A 20,076-nucleotide genomic window follows, 5' to 3' on the forward strand; every position below is an offset into this window, starting at 1 on the left:
TTAGTCCATTTTTTCATCAATTTACCTAGCTTTCAAATCAAAATCGAAAAATTTCTCATAAAAGTATTTTCGTCGACTGCGTCGCCACCAGACGTCACATAGCCTAACCAAAATCAAAAACATACCAAAAGCCATTCCACCGCTAAAAAACTACGTGCATTGTCGTTTCACTTGGCTATATTCTCACCACCGATTGGTATTTTGGTTTTGACTGTTTTGCCTTTCGAATAAAAAAAAAAAGAAGAGAGAACTATTGTTCAGTGTTGGGATCGTGGTAAATGTTTTGCTCTTGAACTATCTGTTAGAAATTATAATAAACAAAAGAAATTGTGCCAATTATACGAAAATGTTGAGTGTTATGGATCGCAGTTCATATGCGAGCATTTCATCATTGGTGCAACAGAGTGATCCAAATCATTTACCAGGTGAATTTCATTCAATAATAAACTGAAATTCCAAAATAAAATGGTTTTTTTGTTTATTATTCTCACGAAAGTGTGCGAATGCTTGGGAATGAGCGCGCAAGTGTGTGTGAGTGTGTAATGTATGCATGTGTGTCGGTCGGTCGGTCGATTGGTCGGTAAACAAACGGTATCAGAATTTTTAAGAAAGTTTCATCCCAGTGTCACCAATGTGTATTTGTGTATCAGTTTACGGTCTGCGTTTGCATGTGTGTGCATTTGCATGGGAAAATGAATGAATTTTTGTTCGTGTGCTGCTGGTTTTGTAATTGTTACTCAAATAATAGATAAACGGGATTGTCAGCGCGCAATTGCGATGATTGATTGGTGTTACTGAATGTGTGTGTATTCTGATTTCACATTTGACTTTGTACATTCAATTAGTTTTTTTTTTCATTTAATTAATTGCAGTTTTCCTATTGAATTAATTAAATTATTGGATTAAATTGTGCATTGACTTCATATATTCAAAGTGGATCAACCAAAAGTGCATCGAGTTAACGTGATTCAATCCAGTTGTATCCTTCGACGTCAGCAGAAGCAACAAGTTTTTGTAACAAATAGTAATAAACTGAAAAGACAGAATCCTTCGGTAATGAATTTTTGATTGGAATCAATGCAATTGCATCGTTCGCTAGGTTTAAAAGTGAAAACAACCGAGAATTAATTGGAAAGTGTGTAATTGTTTCAGTTGTTGTTGTTTTGTACAATTTAAATGTTTCAAGAGCCATCATCATTATGAAAAATATTACTTGATTCCGTTTCACTTATAGTGTAAACAACGCTATGATGCGAGTGAAAGAAACAGAGGCAGGCAGAGAGAGAGAGAGAGGAGAGAGAAAGAGTATGAGAGCAAGCATAAAAAATTCCAACGAACGATGTTAAGCGATGAAGAGAAAAGGCGAAAAATCCATTGAAAAAATCAAGAATATCGCGTTATGAGTGAATGTAAACAAAACGTTAAAAGGTGCACACATACGTGCACAGATGATATGTTGTGCGCTCTACACATGGAATATATGTGGCTATGTTCCAACTATGTTTATGTCTCTCTGCCTTGTGTCTGTGTGTTGAGAGAATGAAAGACTAAACAATGAAGATTACTGGTTGTTGCGTGCATATATTTCATTTGCCGTGTATTCTAGCCTCGGTTTACGGTGTTGTCGATCAACTTCTTTGTCTACATACATGAGACGGGAATGTGCCTTGGTGCATTCTATCCCACAGTCACTGCATATAACGACGTTGTATGCATTGGCATTGCATTAAATCAAAACTTTTGTTTTCCTATTACACTGGATGGAATGAAGACAAGAGGGAAAAAAATGTGAATAAAAAAAAACACTGCTGCATACATGCGGCTTGTTGAGTTTGTGGTTGTGCGTGAGAGTTTTTGTAATAAGGCTCGTTCGTTATGCTGGTTCAACATAAATCATTCTCGTACTTGTTTCTTCTTCGCTTTAAATAATGCATTCAAGAGGCTCTCGATGAAGTTGAACGTATCAATTTATTCCGATAATTGTTTGAACTTCCGTCAATTAGGCGGAATACGCTACTTTGATGCAGGGCACACTTTTTTCTACTATACGAATTATTAAATAGTTTCATTGGTCATGACCGCATCGTCAGAATTACTATCCGAACGAAACCTTGGCGCCCGATTGAGGTTTCTTTTATAAACATAACTGCTCGTCCAATTAACAGCTTCTCTACCGATTGCGTTCACACTTCAAACGCACAGCATTTTTCGGTTGGAATGCGATTCAAGTGGAATTGAACAAGACTATAAGGTTAAAAACATCATAAATCGGTTGATTCGTTTACTTCAAAGAAGTTTCGGTGATGAGACCGGGAGAAACACACAATTATTTCCTCGTGTATGTGAATAAATGTGTGTCGATGGTCAAAGGAATGAAAAAAAAACAACCTTTTTGAGATCGAAGTTTTAACCAATTTCATTTCAAGATCGAACAGTAGTCGCTGTTCAGATGTGAAGTAGAGAAGTTTGTTAAATCGAAGACCTTTTGATTTTTGTGAAGTGGTTGCCCATGTGTTCATTTCGTCGACGACTGTGTTCAGTGAACACTCTTCACCGTTAATTTTCCAAACGTTCGTTTTGTTTGCCACCGTGTGGCTAACTGTGTTTTGATTAGACAAATCGATAACCCAAAACTCTTATCGATAAACCGGTGTGTATGGTTGTTTTTCTCTCTCTCGCATATCATAAATTATATGTAAGATATAATGAGTATGCCAAAAACCTATGATGTACTTCAGTATCAAAAAAAAACTGGCAAAAAAAACCAGTTCTTTGTATTTTGCATTCATCGTCATTTCATTTTTCCTTCAATCGTAATCATAAAATGACATTTCATTTTATTTATTCCGCATTTTACCTTATTTCGTAACAGAAATGTCGCCCGAACAACAGAAACAACTGATCGAAATTCGCAATCGAAAACAGGAGCTGCTACTCGAGATACAGGTGAGTAGTAATCACATTAAATGACTTCTAGCTATTAATAAATGTCTGGTTGGTCTGCCACTTGAGTGGAAAACGGTAGATTTACCTTCTACACTTTTTCTTTTGCACACGTTGTGTCTATGAAAATTGGTTTAACATCGGAGCACAAAAAACTGCTGAATGAATATCAACGTCAAATACTTTGAGTTAATAAATCAACGTCACATTTCCGCAGAGTGAATAAATTTTTGATGAATTTTTCCGACGTAATACAGTGTATGTTTTGCTCCGTGTGCCGAAGTGGAGTCGAGCTGCTGATAGTCGAATTATTGTTTGGATTTTGGCAATAGACGTGATGATAGAAGATAAAGCGAGTGGAAAAATTCGCCAACCAAGAACGAAATCAATGATGTAAACGTGGTTTATTTTGTTTTGCTTGCACCGAAGATTCATTACCAGTATATATATTTATTTCATTGGTGCGATGTCGGCACGAACAACAATTCGATTAAATCAAAATCCAATTTTGCGGCTTGAATCGATTTACTGCATACGGTTTTGGGTTTGGTTGGTGAGCACCAACCTGTGTGTTGTGGAAAAAAGATAATTGAGTTAACCCAATTTGGAGGTGAAAATAGACAGAACATTTGGGATTGTGTCATGTTATGCAATGCGAAATTGTCACCGGGCGTGGAAGGGGGAGCGGCAGTATTTTGAAGAGAAAAAAATCAGGAAATGCGCGGATTTTGCAATGAAGCTGAAAATATGATACAGCTCAATGTTGGCACTGAATTTATATTTGAGCCGATTCGAAATTGCGGTTCCGTGTGATGTCGCACTCACCTCTGAAATGTACTCTATAAAAGAGCAATTCCCATGACTTATTCATGCAGAACAGATATTTATTATACGATTTTTCTTCGTTTTTTTCTCCTTTGGGCGACCGCTTTTTCTCTCCCTCCATCTCCACTTGAGTGAACAATATGTTCGTTTGTTTATTTCGTTTTATCGGCTTTGCGATATCAAAACGCATTTGGTGCCCTGGAGTAATATGCTATGACGACATACGAGTGAGTCGCTAAGAGCTATCTAAGTGAGAAAGAGAGCGCCGCACATTGAGAAATTGACGACTGACGCGCTTATTCACGATGTTATTTTTATGACTCTATTATGAAGCCAGGCAAGAGATAGATGGTACGAGTGAACGGGGCGAAAAGACGAAGGAGGTGAGAGAGAAGAAAACACACGCAGGAAACATAATGATTTTTATGCGCGCGGCGTTGAAAAATTCCTTCGTTCTATCCATTGTACACAGTGGAAATGAAACATTCAAAAGTGTCCATTCTTATAGGCTCTTCAGTGTTCCGTTGTTTTTCTCTATGTCTTCTATGCTTCCGTTTTTTTTTCTTCCTTTTTCCTTCAAAAACCAATTACGTAGCAAAAGAACCAAAGAACCGTGTGCATGAAAATAAAAGAGACCAATTTCAAGTTATGAAGAAAAATCGCCCGGATTACTTTATTACATTTATTATGGGTACACCACTCGTCGTTGTCGTCGTTAGTGTAATGCCTTAGATAGAAATCAGGGTGAAATTCTTTTGCATTCAGTTGCTGTCATTTTGTCATTGTGAGGCCAAGGAGCTGCTGTTTAAAACAGCAGTAGCAGCGACGACGATGACGATGACGATGACGGTGGAATGCCAAAGGGAAAACGCATGAACGAAATAAAAACCATAAATTTCAATTATATTCATTCATAATCATTTGCACCGGTCTCTTGTTTCGACGATTAGTCGGAATCGGGGAGTGTCGATAAACCGGTAACACGGGCTCAATTGTGTGTATGGAGTGCCATCAAGTAACTAGACTGCAACGCACAAAAAGGAGACGAGAGAGAGAGTGAGATTGTGTGTGATGTGACATTGAACTAATAAGATAATAAATTGAATAATTTACCACAGTTTGTTACAATGTTTGGATCGAAGGTGATGCAGTCGATAGATTTTCGGTGTTTTTGTGTACGCGTGTGTGGATTGAGCGCTTGAACGGAAGCTGGCACAAGACAATAAGACATTGAACGAGTTTGCTTGACTGCAACCCTCTATTACAATCATTCCCGTCTACCTCATTGTCAGCACCGCAGTTGAGAATATTCGGGAGAGAAAAAAAGGAGTGGAGAAATCCCTCGTCCAAGACACACCACTGTCGTAACATTATAGTCCTTTGTTTGGCATTTGAAGGAATTTTTCTCTCCCCGTCGTCGCTGTTGTTATTGTTGTTGTTTTGAAATGTGAACGTAAAGTTCAACCAACCTTGTCACCAGCATCCCAAAAGCAATAAATCTACTCTCGCTCTCTCCATGCAACAAAGTTTCTGCCACATTTTTTTTCGGTAAATGTGTGTGGCTTTTTCCTTGAGCACCAAATGCTCATCGGTGGCAGCAGCAGCAGCAGCGGCAGTAGCAGCAGCAGCAGCGGCGGCTGTTACTCATCTCATTCCATCATCATTTTAAAGCATTGTTGTTGCTGTCGGAAAATGACTCTCTCTCTCGCATTTCGGCTTGGTAATCATTTCCATTCGCTCATATTTATTATACTTCCCGAAGTTATACAAGACATTAAGACTATGATAGTCTAATAGATAGGGTACACCAGTGTGAAATAAATTGAAACCCTCACACAGCTCCATGTCGCGCGCGCGAAACGCATTTTATGAAAATTAATTCGTTTTCATTTGCAATCACTGTGAGCGCCAGAATATAATGTGCGGCAGCATCGCTATAACTTCGCTCATACTCATTTTCGCCATCCATTCATACCTCTCACACACATACGAACAGCACGCTTGCTGCGCAACAAACTTGAATTTGAATAGCACAATAATGATGTTATTTAAATAAATGTGCAACGGCAGAGAAAAAAGTGAAGCGAAACGAAGGCATACAATTAAATGCAATTAGCAGCTGTTATCACCAGTTCAAATACATTTAATGAAATGTGGAAATGACATTAAAACTGCAATCCTTTATTGATGCAATGCAAATATTGACAATCAACTGCTGACGACAGCGGCGTCGTCATGGCCGACACTCGCTTTGTGCATTCTCGAGCACATTTCATTCATACGGCAATGAAAATGTGATAATAATAAGAAAAAAAATGCGGGCAAATTTGCCATTTTTCCGAAGGGAAACATTTCAATTGAATGCATGCGAAAACACACAAAAACCCCAAAAGTCAATTCGTTTTTCGTAAAGTGTTAGCCAAACACTGGCATTTGGGCGATCGAAAGTAAAATACGAGCGCATTTTCCTTGTGGAAAAATCAATCCGTTTTCATTTTTTTTAGACTAGTTTTCAAATGAACCGAGCTGGAGAGAGGAAGACAAAGTGAAAGAGAGAGAGAAAAAAGAAAGAGATTGAGGTAGAGTGAGATAGTGTGAATGAAGAACGAGCAAAAAAGCGAACAATTTCCAACTAGACTATGTATAATTCATCATGTTTTGCCTGTCTGAAAGTTGCACGTCGATTTACGGTAACGATTTGCCGTCGAAAAACTGGGATTTCCACTATTTTCTTCTTTGCTTACCCGGCGCACAAATAAGGAAAAAAAGAAGCCGACCTGAAGTGCATACAATCTCAAAATCGCAAGCGAAGTGATCTTGAACAGGTAGTATCGGTTGCACTAAAATAGAAGATATAATGCAATTTATGTGGTTCTGACTTTTTTCACCATCGAGTGTCTGAGTGTGTGAATTGCATGAGAATTGAATTTGATCGGCCGCCGAGTCTGCCACACTTTTATCACCACATCACAAGCAAGCAAGCAGTCAGGCAGCCAAACTGGGATTCGATTTTGTAACACCCATGAAAAATAAAATAAAACCGTACACTATATTGAGTGTGCTCGGAGCGAGAGAGCTCACGTAAGAAAAACCACTTGAATTTACTTCTCTTTCATTTCATTGGATTTGGTTTATCGTTCGTCGGTTGCCGGTTAACAATTCGTGTGAAATAGTAAACGAAGACATTGCAAAATGCACATAACTCTAACGAAACATAACAGTATCTTTCATACGGAAAATAATACAAATGACGAATCGTGTGTGTGCTAATAAAAAGAGTAGACGATGTTCTGACAAATGCTGTGTTTCGTTTACAATGCACAGGCATACTCGTGGAAAAGCAAATTGGAAACACACCGAACAACCACAAAAACCAAAGGAATTTTTCATGTTTACATTGCATTTTACTGCTTCCATCCCATCACTTGATTTGTACACATTAATTTTTCATTTCTTCGTTGCGCCTGTTGTTGTTTTTGCTGTGCGCTGCCTATATTTTTCGGTTGTCGTAAGTGTGTATAAATCGGGCGATGGAGCTCGATCTGTTGGGTACACACAGTCGGAATAAAAAAACACACGGGCCTTATGCGACACGATCCACACACTTGCTATAACCATAATATGATATAATGCATTCTTACATGAGAGGATATCAGTTCGATGTGTGCATACACATAAATTAACATTTGCAATAGTTGTATGGCTAAACGATTGTGCTATTATCACTGTTACGGTAGCTGCTTGATGAAAGTCTCGTTTACACAAGTGTGTGTGTGTGTGTGTGTGTGTGTGTGTGTCGAGAGACGCATTTAAAAGCGAATCGAAAGAAAAAGCGTAACGCATGCAAAAGCTCTTCTATCCAGTCATAACACACATGTTTACGGCAAGCGACCGCATGATACTTGCGTCGTCACCGTTAACGTCGCAACAAAACCAACTGCAATGAATATTTTGCGCCCAAAAACACCGCAACGCCGTATGCTTCGATGTTTATTTTTACTGACTGCTTGCTGCTGCTGTGTCCGCATTCCGTAAATTTTCTCAATGGTTGTGCAGTCGTTTGTGAGCTTGTGGCGAATACAGTCGCCACAGCGCGTTTTATCTTCACCGTTTTCTTTTTCAAGTAGTCCTCAACTTAGAATTTGTTGTCGTGCACACACAATTTTCTAATTCGCTTTAATTACGGCATCGATAGCAAATTTATATGCGAAGGAAATAATAAATTGTGTACAAAACCCAGCATAAGAACAAACGGTAAATCGTTTGAATCAAACTAGTTCGTGGCATTATATTTAAGCAAAGAGTGTGAATGATAAGAAACAAGCATCAATTCAAGTCAGTGTGATACTAAGTGCGAGGCAAAAAAGGCTAGAACATATTAAAAACGGATTATGGTTTTGAAGTGAATGTTGAGTGCTTCTTATCATCCAGCCTGCCAAATGCCGAACATGTCTCGGAGGAGATGAAACAAAATCTCGCTTCTAATTCGCAATTAAATTGTGTACGTACGAGAGCAAGCGAATAATATGTGCTGAATGTTATTACTATTGCTGGTGATGTTGTTGTTGGCATACATAACAAAACGTCAGTCAGTCAATCTTCGAGTGAGTTTCTATATACAATGGTGAGAGATAACCACAAAAACCCACGGATGACAAATAAGGAAATAGAAGATTCACGCGTCATTTTTCGCCAGCGAATCACTTGTTTTGTTTATTGTTTGTCCCATTGTTGTTCGTGTGTGTCGAGTCATCAAGGCAATTTCTGTTTGTTTTGTTGCTGCAACACCAACTGTACTGAACTGCAAAAAATTTGATGATCCAACTAATAAGAGACATATAAACTTTAATTTGTGACGGTATCACAAGACAGAGAAAAAAGTGTGTGAAGAAGTTTTTAATTTTGTTCATTTATTGCACCCAAAGCACATGAATTTTATTGTACTGAATCACATGAAGACAACAGAAAAAAAGTGAAGAATAACATACAACAACACGTTGAATAGGGGAAAAAATTAAGAGTAAATTGTTTCGTAACACAAATTCTAGTGTGACAAAGCGTGTGTTTTAGTTTCCATAGAAAGTTTTTATTTTGCTTGTGATCAATGTTATGACCCGAAAATCGCGACATTATAAAAAAAATGTGATATGTGAATGGATTTTATAGCGACGACGACAACAAACAAACACGAATATTTTCGTAGAAATTAAAAACCTGATTTTTTTTTCTATTTCATTCACGAATGAATTTACATTTTCGACGGCAAAAGAATTGCTCTTTGGTGTGTGGATTAATTTTCGGTGAAATAAACAACACAATAACCGATTAACAAGAATCGCTAAAACATTCTTTTTTATTCGACAAATAAGCACACGAGTTATTGATGACGCAAGCGTTTGAATTTTTGCACAGCAGTCGATAACACGCACATTGTAAAGGTATTTTCAACATTTTTTTTCCGATCACCTTTTTTTTTGTTTCCAGCCACCGCTTGAACCGCGCTGTTTTTGCGGTGATCTATCAATCGAAGTGACTAATATGCACGTAGGTTGATAAGGTTTATTCGCATATCAAATGACGATTGTAAATTATTATTCGCCTTCAACGTTGTTATTTCGAGTATACACGTTGATACATCTATATTTTTCCATTGAACCGAAATGAAATCGATTTCGTTGTGGAAATGTGTGGCAGAGCTGAGTATGTATTAATCAAAAACTCGTGGAAACATCTCTCGCCTGTGTGACATTTGATTTCGAAATCACGGCCGAGATTGATGCTCCCTTCATTTTCAAATGAATGCCATATCAATGTATTATATGAATTTATATTATTTATGGCTGTTTAGTCTCAGACCACTTTGATCAGTCGCCCGTTGAAGTTTTGAGTTTATTCGAAATGAGGTAGAAGTAGAAGAAGAAGAAGAAGAAGGAGAAAAACAGAACAAGAAGAAATGCGCTGTATGAACTATTCAAGTCGAAATGGACGCGATCATTGTGACATGCAACATCTCGCCTACCATCATTTATTCCATCAATTGAATTCACAATCGCACACCATTTATTATTTGGCTACAAATGTGGAAACATTTCCACCGGGCACAATTCAAATCATAATTTATTTGCTTCTTATTCGAAACGAGAGAATTCTTTGTGTGTTGCGATCAATATCCATACAAAGAGAACAAATAACACATGAGACGTAGACGTGTCGGAACTGCACACTTCATTAATATTAATTGTACATACACTGTGTATGCAGCTTCTATTTTACGATCAATCTATTAATTTCAATTCATTTTTTTCCCGTGGAATTCAGAAATATTGTATTTTTTGCCACTTTTGTTTTAAATCATCATAAATAAATACATACGGTATGACATCGACGACGACAACTTATACATATTTATGAGATGATGTGCATGCATGTACACATATGTGTCGGTTTGTGTATTGTCCACAGGCAATTATTGCAACTCATAAAGAAAGCAAAGTGTGCGCAAATCATTATCTAGCAAATCAACAAGTAAATTATGCCTATGAGTCATAATAGCAAATCGACAGCAATTCCCCAGTGTGTGCACATACCACAGATCGCATATACCTGGGGCTTCACCACTTATTTCTTTGTTTCTGTAGAAAAAAAAATATCAATGTTATTTTGCAAAATAGCATACATTTCGAGCGATAGCAATCGCTAATCGAAATTCATATTAAAAAAAAAAACAAAAGCCAATCTCTCATTGCGAAACGTTCGGCTCATTTGTCTTGTCTTGGGATTGGTGGCACCGAGACAGCAAAATTTATTACATTTTGTTTGTCTTCGATACACATTCATTTTCACAATCGAGAATTGTATTCGATTTGAGCGCGCGTGCATAGAACCGTGGAATATTTGAGAAAGAAAAAAAAGTTAACGTTTTGCAAATGGTTGTGTGCAGCTCTATTAAAATTCAATCTATTGCCTTGCAACTCATGCGCCCCACACACACCGAAATTGCATTAAGAAACCGTCCACCGAGTAATGCTTATTTATTCAATTTGATTTCATCAGCTGTTTATTTCTTTTTCTTATTCTTTCTCACTTTATTCATTTATTTTCGCCGGTCCGTTCATCAACAGTAGCCGCGCACAATGTCGAAAGTCAACACCGAATAGTTTTCAATTCTATATTTATTGGGTGCCACAGCATATGGGCCATATGTCGTTTTTTTTAAGCATTTGCAAGTTTCCGTATTTCGATACATTTCGTTGCGCTCGATCAAATGAAACGAACAACAGAGTAGATCAGAAAAAAGCGACAGCGAAGAGAAAGAGGGAGAGGCAGAGTGGCGATGAAAAATTCTGTCCTGAATTCGTAGCCAATAAATGTGAAACAGAGAGTGAATAGAGCGCAACGGGATTGACTGTGGCAATAAAATCAAAGATTATAGCCGATTGTCGAGGAATTCTTTCGTTTTCTCTCACTCAGCCGAAAATCAACATTAAACCCATTGTGCTTATGTGTGTGTATCTCTGTGTGCATTTGGGTAAAATGTAATCCACTCGGTGTGTGTGTGTGTGACTCTCTTTTGTGTTGCCAAAATATACAATAAACAACGAAACGCCGAATATTCAGTCGCAAACATTTGTTCTTATTAATCACGATTCAGCCATTCACATGCGCTGAAGAATTTTTACGATTTCAATTTACATGAATTCGCGCTTTTCGGTTATTGCGAAATTCGATTTCGCAAACAGCAGCTGAGACAGGCCGAAATAGAGAGTGGGAGAGAGAAAGAATGAATGAATGAATAAATAAAAAGGCAGCGCGACATCGAACCAAATATATATTTCCGATTCTCATTTTTGACCAAATTGATAAAACCGATTCCGTCAGCGTAGAATATGTTTGTTTCTCATACCAAAGTTTGTGGAACTTTCATTTCGGCTTCGTAACATAACAAAAGCCGAAATACCATGCGGAACAAAAACACATACACAGCGATAGAGCCAGAAGTGTATCTCACAACTAAATTATATTTGCCATGAGATTGTTTAATCGCATTCCAAACTTTTATTTACACGGTATATTTTTTATTCTCTCTCTCTTTTCTTACCTCGGTTATTCAACCGTCTGCCGATTCGATTTCGCTTTGATCTATTCGCTGCTCTCGAATACACAGCTCAATACACAGAGAGAAAAAAACCTTTACTCATTTCTATCCCTTGTCGTTCCTCGTCGTTGCTCGTCGTTGCCCTCGTCGCCGTTGCTCGAGTTTGATCTCGCGTTGCAGCACGATAGGCCAACTGTCGTCCCGCAGCTAATTCACTACGAAAGCAAAATGAACGCGACAAAATACCTTTGTCTGTTTATGTGATTCGATCAATCGTGAGCGAGATTCGCTCGGCGTTTTAAAAGCCCAAGCATTTTTGCTTTGTGCTAATAATATCTTCCAATTGTTTCACACCATTTACCTGGTACAAGGAACGCGAGTGCTTGAAACAAAACAAAACATCGGATAATTACACAGCTCAGCCATTGTCACGATTAGATTTCGTGGCATTTCATCAATATATTAGTTTTTTCTCTCTCGCATTGTTTGCTGAAATGGGAATTGAGACTGTCCCATTAAAAAAAAGAAGAACGAAGAAAAATCGGTCGATAAAAATAGCAAACGCGTAATCGCTTACAAATTGCCAGTGCATATTTATCCATTTAAATACACTTTTCAATGCAGTATGAAACCAAAACGAGCGTTTTTTTGTGATGGTCACGTTATCAGCGGCGATGAGAGAGATAATTGACAATAAACGATCCGTCATGATCGAAACCGCCGCCACGCAAAACCGTCGTCACACATTTCGCGTTGCAAATAACCATGACTTTTAATTGCACTGTGTCAATTCAATCTCTATCTCTCGTTCATTCCATTTGCACTGATTCATTCGAAGCAAATATTTATCTGTTGAAGACGCATATATTTGCTAATTAAGCTACGCTGATTCAAAAGAAAGCTGAGATTTTAGGCCGTTCTCCTTGATTCTATGCCTTTGGCTTGCTCAAAACGTTGCCTATGAGCTACTTGACTCTTTGCCGTTATGCCATAATGTACATTAGTCATTGCCGCAAAATCAACGCATCCATTTGCCTTTTCCCCCAGCACATGCACACAAGCCTTTTTTTTGCTCCACGTTCACGCATCAATTGGATTCGTAAATATTTACACAAATACTCGCAACCCACTGTGCTGAACAAAGAAAATAATGAAAATTTGTGTGTTTGCTGATTCGCGATTTCGAAATGTGATACTTGGAATCATCAGCTAATTCAAATAATGCGATATTATGATTTCAGTCGAATGAGCAAGCGAGACGGATGTGTGCAACAAAAAAAAACACGAGTGCTCACATCATCAGCTACTTGTTTGCGCAAAAAATGAACATCAAAATGCAGCCGTAGCGGAGCAGCAGCAACAACAACAGCCCATGTTTGGTTGTTGATAACGATGTCAGTGTCGAGTGCAAAATGGTTTTAATACGTTTTTTTCTTTCTGTTTCATTCGCTCTGTGTTTAGCAGATAGATCATTCATCAGAAATTGTTGTGTACATCGAATGTGTGCACGCTCGATTTGCATGCCGATTTGTGAATGCATGCTATTTGAATTTCGACCGAGAAGCGCAAAAATATAACAATCGGCCAATTCTTTCGCTGACTAGTGCCGATTTTTGCGTATCGTTAAATGCTGAGCAATGCATATTTGGTGTGTGACTGTGAAATTTGTTACAAATTCAAATGCAACATGGCATAAAATATCATCATTGACAATGCACAATTGAGTTTAATCAGTTGCAACAATGACAACGACGACTATTACGGCAATTCCAAAGCGCCGAGTCAATTCGAGCCAAACACATGGCCCAGACAAAAGTGACATCGAATAAATTGAAAACGGCACACGAAAATAGAGAGCGAACGACCAAAGTTCAAAATTGCAAACCAGACAAAAGTGCACATTCGGATGTTGTTATTCGCCGTAACGAAAAACGATTGATGTTCGTAGGTATGTGTGAGTGTTTGCTCAGCACTCGACTAATTTTCTACGTCGTTCAAAAGATAGGAAGTGTTGATTTAATCGAAAATTACTCTTATGAGAGCGACTTTCTTAGAAAATGTGTCGGTTTGGACTTCGACATATGAAACTTCTTTCGATTCCGGCTTATCTCTTGCAAATTAATAGACAGAGAGAGGGAGAGCTAGCGCGCACAGCATTGAAAATTAAAATGATGCTCAAGTATATGGTTAAATTAGAGTACAATAAGAGCGTATGAATGGCGTTCAAAGTGGATAATATCTGTAATTTACATTTCGAATACGATGCGATGATGGTTGTGTCGACGCGCTCTCTTATTCACTCTCCCGACTATTTTGCTATCGTTAGTCACTTGGCTTTACATTTTGATACATAATAAATAGCAAAGTCGATGTTATTTCGAGCCATAAATTGTAGCTGCAATGAAAGATGCCAAATGTGCTGTGGCTCATTTGTTCGACGGATCTAAATATGTATAGGGACTGGTTTAAGGGCGATTTTGCATAGAAACCTATGCAGTATCGTAAAAAAAAGCAGCACAGAGAAGAAACTCCGTTTTTGCTTGGGAATAACAACCCATAAGAAGAACCTAAGCTGTTTTTATTCCTCGAAATCGGACGGCGATGGGAAAACATGCGCTCGCGTCGGAATTCAATTTAATGCTCACGTAGTCATTGGTAATGCGAGTGAAGATGTAACACAATAACGCATTGTGAAGATGACACATCGCCAGAAGCTGAAATATCCTGCGTTCCCAAAATGTCTATCCTCTCACTCTTTCTGCTCATTTCCGCTTGTTTTCTTTTTCTTAGCCGCATGTTCGCCCTCTTACTTTCGCTTTCAGTCGCTTTCTCTCTCTATGGCCAAAACACCGCGACTACGAAGTAAATAGATCGATGTACTATGGATGAAGAATTCTATTGAATTTTCACGCTTTTCGGTTTCTCTATTTCCACTCACACACATACACAGCGATACCGTTGAGTGACGGAATGGTTGATGCTATTCCATCATTAATACAAACATTTAACAGATGACGTGCACAAATTTATGGCTACAATTAAATTTCATTAGCTTTTTTTATATATTGGATGAAATTCCTGGTCCCGCATACAGGCACTGCCTTATTTTATTTATGATTGGCATGTAAAAGGAAAGGGCAGCAACAGCGACAACAACACAAAACAAAATGCTTTCTCTCTCTCTATGTACTGGCTGCGTACAACGGAGCCATAATCGATGATGTGTTCAGTTGTAATCGATTTTGGTTTTCGGCAATTGTGTTATGTTTCGATTCGAATGCGGGGAGCAAAATGGGACACATTCATTCGATTATCGCCCTCTACCACGGAAACGTGAATTAATGACCCATTATTTTGAGACCGAGTTTACAAGTTAATATTCCTTGAAGGCTTTGGGAATTAGCCGCATTTCCTGGTATTCTCTTCAGCCAACACTCTTCAATCAGGATAGTAGATGGCGTGATACCAACAAACCATTGAATTTCCGGGATTCAAAGCTAGTCTAATCAAGCGTAATCCACATGAATATCGCTTGTGTGTGAATGTTGTCTGGTTCTGGAAATAGAATGCGAAGCAATTTCGTTAACACATTGATACTGTTAAATGAATTGTGCTGTATCCGATGACTGAAAATACAAATGGCATTTCATATTTTTTTCCCCCTGGTGCTGATGATTCGATTACAAGATCCGGATTCTATGGCGTTAACGCCGAGGAAACATGACTTTCCATCCAAAATGAATTGGACGAAATAATTTTTCGAAGCAATAATGATTTCAACAGAAAAACCCGGTGCACGATGAAACAAAGTGGATAACATGGATTCGATTTTAACCGAGCTTTCGATTTCAACAGAAAACGAGCGCAGAGAGAAAGAAGAGAAAATTATGGAGTCAATTCGACAGTTTTATCGTCCGACAAGAATAAAGTAAAATCCAGAGTGGCAGTCAAGTAAATTGAATCTAGGATTGGGATGTGTGGTTTGTGTTATATTATCAGTTGATTTTCAGCCCAAGCAGATCTTCTGGCCAACTTAAATAGATTTGGAGCGTCGATAATTCTCGTTTTTGTCATCATTGGCAATTTACTATCATTTGATTTACATCGAAAGGGATTTGACCTTTTTCGACTCTTTCTAATGGCGACTTAAAATTTGATTCTACGCACTCGATTCCAAAGCGCCGAGAAAAAAAACACACACACACAAAATCGATCCCTACATCGTTGTCAGGATAGGCAGAGTATTTATAGTTTTAGCATTGTATATAACGGCGCATTTACTGGAAAATGTGAACTCAAGCGAGTCATTCCTTTGGAAAATCATGCAATTTGCCAGTGACAAGCTTTGGGAGTGAACAATGACTGAATCGAATTTTGCACAAAGAGCGTTCGTAGTACAACGTTGAAACATTCAACATTCTGCGCTTCATTCTCGTTTGACTTCAATATTTCTCACACTACGATGCTATTGTCTGTGCCTGTAGCTAAGTGTTTTTTTTTCTTCACTCGTCATTGTTGCTGTTGTTGTTTTGTCCTTAAAACTCCCCAAACAATTTCGGCATTGGCAATTGCGTATTAGGCGAACATTTATCGAGAACATGGACCCCGAAATACGCTTGTTTCATACTCCATACAAAACTCATTTTATTCGCACTTTGTTTACATGTGTAATTTTGCTTCCCTTGTTTCTTCTCGACGAAAAGCTAAACTAGATATAATGGTGTTATTGCACTCTCAAACTAAACACCGTTCGTTGGCTTCATCGGTCCAGAGCAACCATATCCAAAACCATTCTACTTAATAATGGATCTGAAAGTGGGCAAAAGGTATGCCGTATACCGTTTCTGTCTGCATCGCTTCAATTTACACAATGCGTTGATGTAATCGTTGCAATAAAAGACCATTCACCAAGTATCAAATTAACTAAATACAGAGATCCAATTGCTGTTGAACGAGCCAAGGAAGTGTGAACAAGAAATGACTCTCTCTCTCTCTCTCTCTCTCTCTCTCTCTCTCTCTCTCTCTTCTCATGTGTGTGTGTGTGTGTAACTCAAATGGGATTGGTGGTTTTTTTTTCATCCGAAAATTAATGGCTAAGCGAATGGAGCGAATCGAGCGAATACATCCTTTGTGTATCAATGACACAAAATTTATGACCGAACCGAGAAATTCATGAAATTATTTACGATTTTCGGGCATAATCTATTTCATTTTCATTTTGGCACTGTTTTGCTGCTATTACTGCTGGTGCGGGTGCTGTTGTATGCATGACTTGTGCGCGGGTGTTGTATGTGACCGAAGCCTGACTGTGTGAGTAGTCTAATCAGTGAAGCTACCCAGACCGATGGTTGTAAAAATGAGAGAATACACATATGAGCACAGCATGTGCCACATGAGCTAGAACCGAGCGGCATAGCAAAATGCTATAGAAAACGATCGTCATGTGTTATTTACATTGGATTCCTTGCAAAGAGATACATCCAAGGGATGAAATAGTCATTTCCGAGGCATCGACATTCCACCATACACAAGCCATTTTCGGAAAACAAAACAAAACATGCCAATGATGAGTTGAATCGTGAGTTACTTCTTGCTCGGCTACGTTCGACGCACATTTCACATATGTTTCGGCAAAATGCGCCGCCGTTGAAAGAAAGAAAGAAAGAAGAGCAGAGAGAGAAAAAAACAAGAAATTGAACTTTACAACAGCATAAACTGAAATGTGTACGACGAGCGTTTCCTTTTTTGATATGGAAAAAAAATCGTTCGACGCTGCGTAATACAGCATCTATGACTATTCGTTGGAGATCGTAAAAACCAGCACGTACAAAATTATATCCAAAACAGAGAGACAACCGAAACGTGCATTTCGACACATATACAGAAACTCGAGGCATAGGCACCGGCCCATGTGGTCACACTCACATTCAGCCAAATCTGATTGCAAGGAACAAGGCAAAATGCGCTTATAAATATGTATATCGCATATTTTTGGCAATCGCAAACTCTATTAGTTATGATGATATTTTGTGCACCGTATACACTGCAGCCACCCCACAAACCAAACAAGAACGAAAGACAAAACAAAACTTCGCATCAACGTGCGCTTCGAATGAAACACACAATGAAAGCAACAACGCAGAAAAGAAAGTCGAACAAAACTGTCATTTGTTTTGGTTATTTATTTATTTGTGTGTGTGCGCCGTTGATTCATTTGGCAAATAAAGAGGCACAAGTATTTTTATGTTATTTGTGCAATACGATAAAAATAGAGGGAGACCGATAATGTGGATAAATAAATTTGATTTAACCGCTTCACCGCCAATTTTCGTTTCGGTTGGCGTGCGTGCGTGTATGTGTGTTTGTGCTGCTTCGTGTCCCAACAAATTAGCATGTTTAATGTTTTATCGATACTAGAACGGTTTCTCTGGGTCGGCTCCGAATGGGGAGAGAGCGAGAATCGTGGGAGACAGAGTAAATGCCTGTGCAAATGTGTTTGAAAATCCATCAAAGCCAATGAATTATGAAATATGTGCATATTCTCTGTTTCACTTCACGCGCTCGCAACCGTTCCAAAACGGATGTTAACTTTATTTTGCTATGGGTATTATATATTTTTTTGTTGACAGTCTATCATTCGCTCGCTTCTCGTTCATTCTCTCTTTCGATTTGGACAAGTGTATTTCTCACTTGGCTGTCAGTCGCAACGATTATTGATTGAAAATTTACGTTGTTTTCGCTTACATGTTATTGAACTGTAAACAGCTACATTGAACCAAACCAAACCACACACACAAAAGAAATGTTTATGTCCGTGATGTGATGTGAATGAAATTATGCTTCTACGCTGGCAGCTCCTTTTGATGATAAATGAGAGAGGAAATGGGTAAAATTGCGCAAAAAAAATGTTTATCTCTGGAATGCTCTGTCTGTATTTGCTTAGAATGTTTGCAAGCTTGGCATCGATTTCATCGCCTTTAATCTCTCCCCCTGTGTACATACACACGGAGTAATATTTTTGGTTTTAGCGGGCGCACGTTTTGGGTTTTACCGAATTCAAATAGTGCATGATTTCTGGGCACGTCACGCGCGTCCAAAACGCCAAACGACGACTTTCATGTCATGTTTGATGTGTGGAGGTCATTGTCCAATTTTTCCGTCTTCTTTGCTCAGTCAACGAAGTAAAAATAGTTCGGCGAAGCTTGGCAACTCTATTGGCATACAGACGTGCATCGCATGTAGTGCACAAAAAAACAGCTTTTGTTGTTCAGGTGGAAGTCCTTGGCTTGCTACCATTGCTACTTTTTACTCTTTTTCAATGTGCAAAATGTCTGTCTCGCAGTTTTTTTTAAATGCTAACTTCAACTGGCACTTATCAAATATGAAAAGCCAAACATGCAAAAGTCATCTTAATTTAGTGAAAATGCCGTTCATTTTCAAGTCATTCATTCTTTATGCACTATAATAAAAATACGTAGGTACACTGAACAAAAAAAAGGTCTGTCACTTGAATTGCGCATAAAAATATTTACCGACGAGAGAAAGTAAGGCGATATATGTTCCTATTGAAAGTGAAAAAAAAATAGAGAAGAGAATAAATGTAGTAATATTTCAAACACGGCGATGCTAGTGACACTTCGAATGCAAAACAGGCAACCAACAGTAATTTACATGAAAATAAATCGTCAAATTAACTTTTCCCATCAGATTTTGGCGTTCGTTTCACGTCAACTGTCCCAGCGCATATATCACACATGGTCGAGCTCTCGACACGGTTTGTTCACCATCATGTCAAAACTGAACAACCGAACCGGTGGGGCGTGTTTGATTTTGTCATTTTCTTTGGGAGCTGATGCTACTGTGTGTTCCACAAGAAAGCAAAACTTTTGGAATAAAAACGAACGAACGGGGAAGACGAAAGGGAAAATGATGAGAAATGCAAGAGCGAGAGCGAAAACGAAAGCGAGAGTGAGAGGAAAAAGAAAACTTTTCGCACAGTTGGAATTTCAAACATCAAACACTTTGAAAATTGTTCACAAAGACGCTCATATCATGGATCGCACTGGGTTCGAAAGAAAATGCGGCCACAACTTTCGTATTCCTCGAGCATATTTCCACCGTCGTTGTGATAAATGCTTTTGGGAAAAACGACAGTGGTTTTTCGTGCCTTTTGATTCCAAAGCGCTTTTGCATGTTAATTTTTTTTCGACACA

General features: G+C 38.4%; 1 protein-coding gene across 2 annotated transcripts in view; it reads left to right on the top strand.

Moving 5' to 3' along the window:
- Positions 1–173: 173 nt before the first annotated feature.
- Positions 174–20,076, top strand: part of LOC129565260 (cytohesin-1-like) — a 51,132-nt gene continuing 31,229 nt past the window's right edge. The window contains exons 1-2 of one of the 2 annotated variants that reach the window (XM_055439924.1): positions 174–425; positions 2,873–2,946. In XM_055439924.1, the coding sequence (XP_055295899.1) occupies positions 347–425; positions 2,873–2,946 (153 nt within the window). In that variant the 5' untranslated portion in view covers positions 174–346. Of the gene's footprint in view, positions 426–2,872; positions 2,947–7,746; positions 9,207–20,076 lie in introns of those variants that run through there. The other variant, XM_055439923.1, reaches the window with a different exon arrangement.

The sequence above is a fragment of the Sitodiplosis mosellana genome, unplaced genomic scaffold (assembly GCF_009176505.1).
Source record: "Sitodiplosis mosellana isolate CC-2019 unplaced genomic scaffold, AAFC_SMos_1.0 Smas_scaffold_2, whole genome shotgun sequence".
In the NCBI taxonomy this organism is placed as follows: domain Eukaryota; kingdom Metazoa; phylum Arthropoda; class Insecta; order Diptera; family Cecidomyiidae; genus Sitodiplosis; species Sitodiplosis mosellana.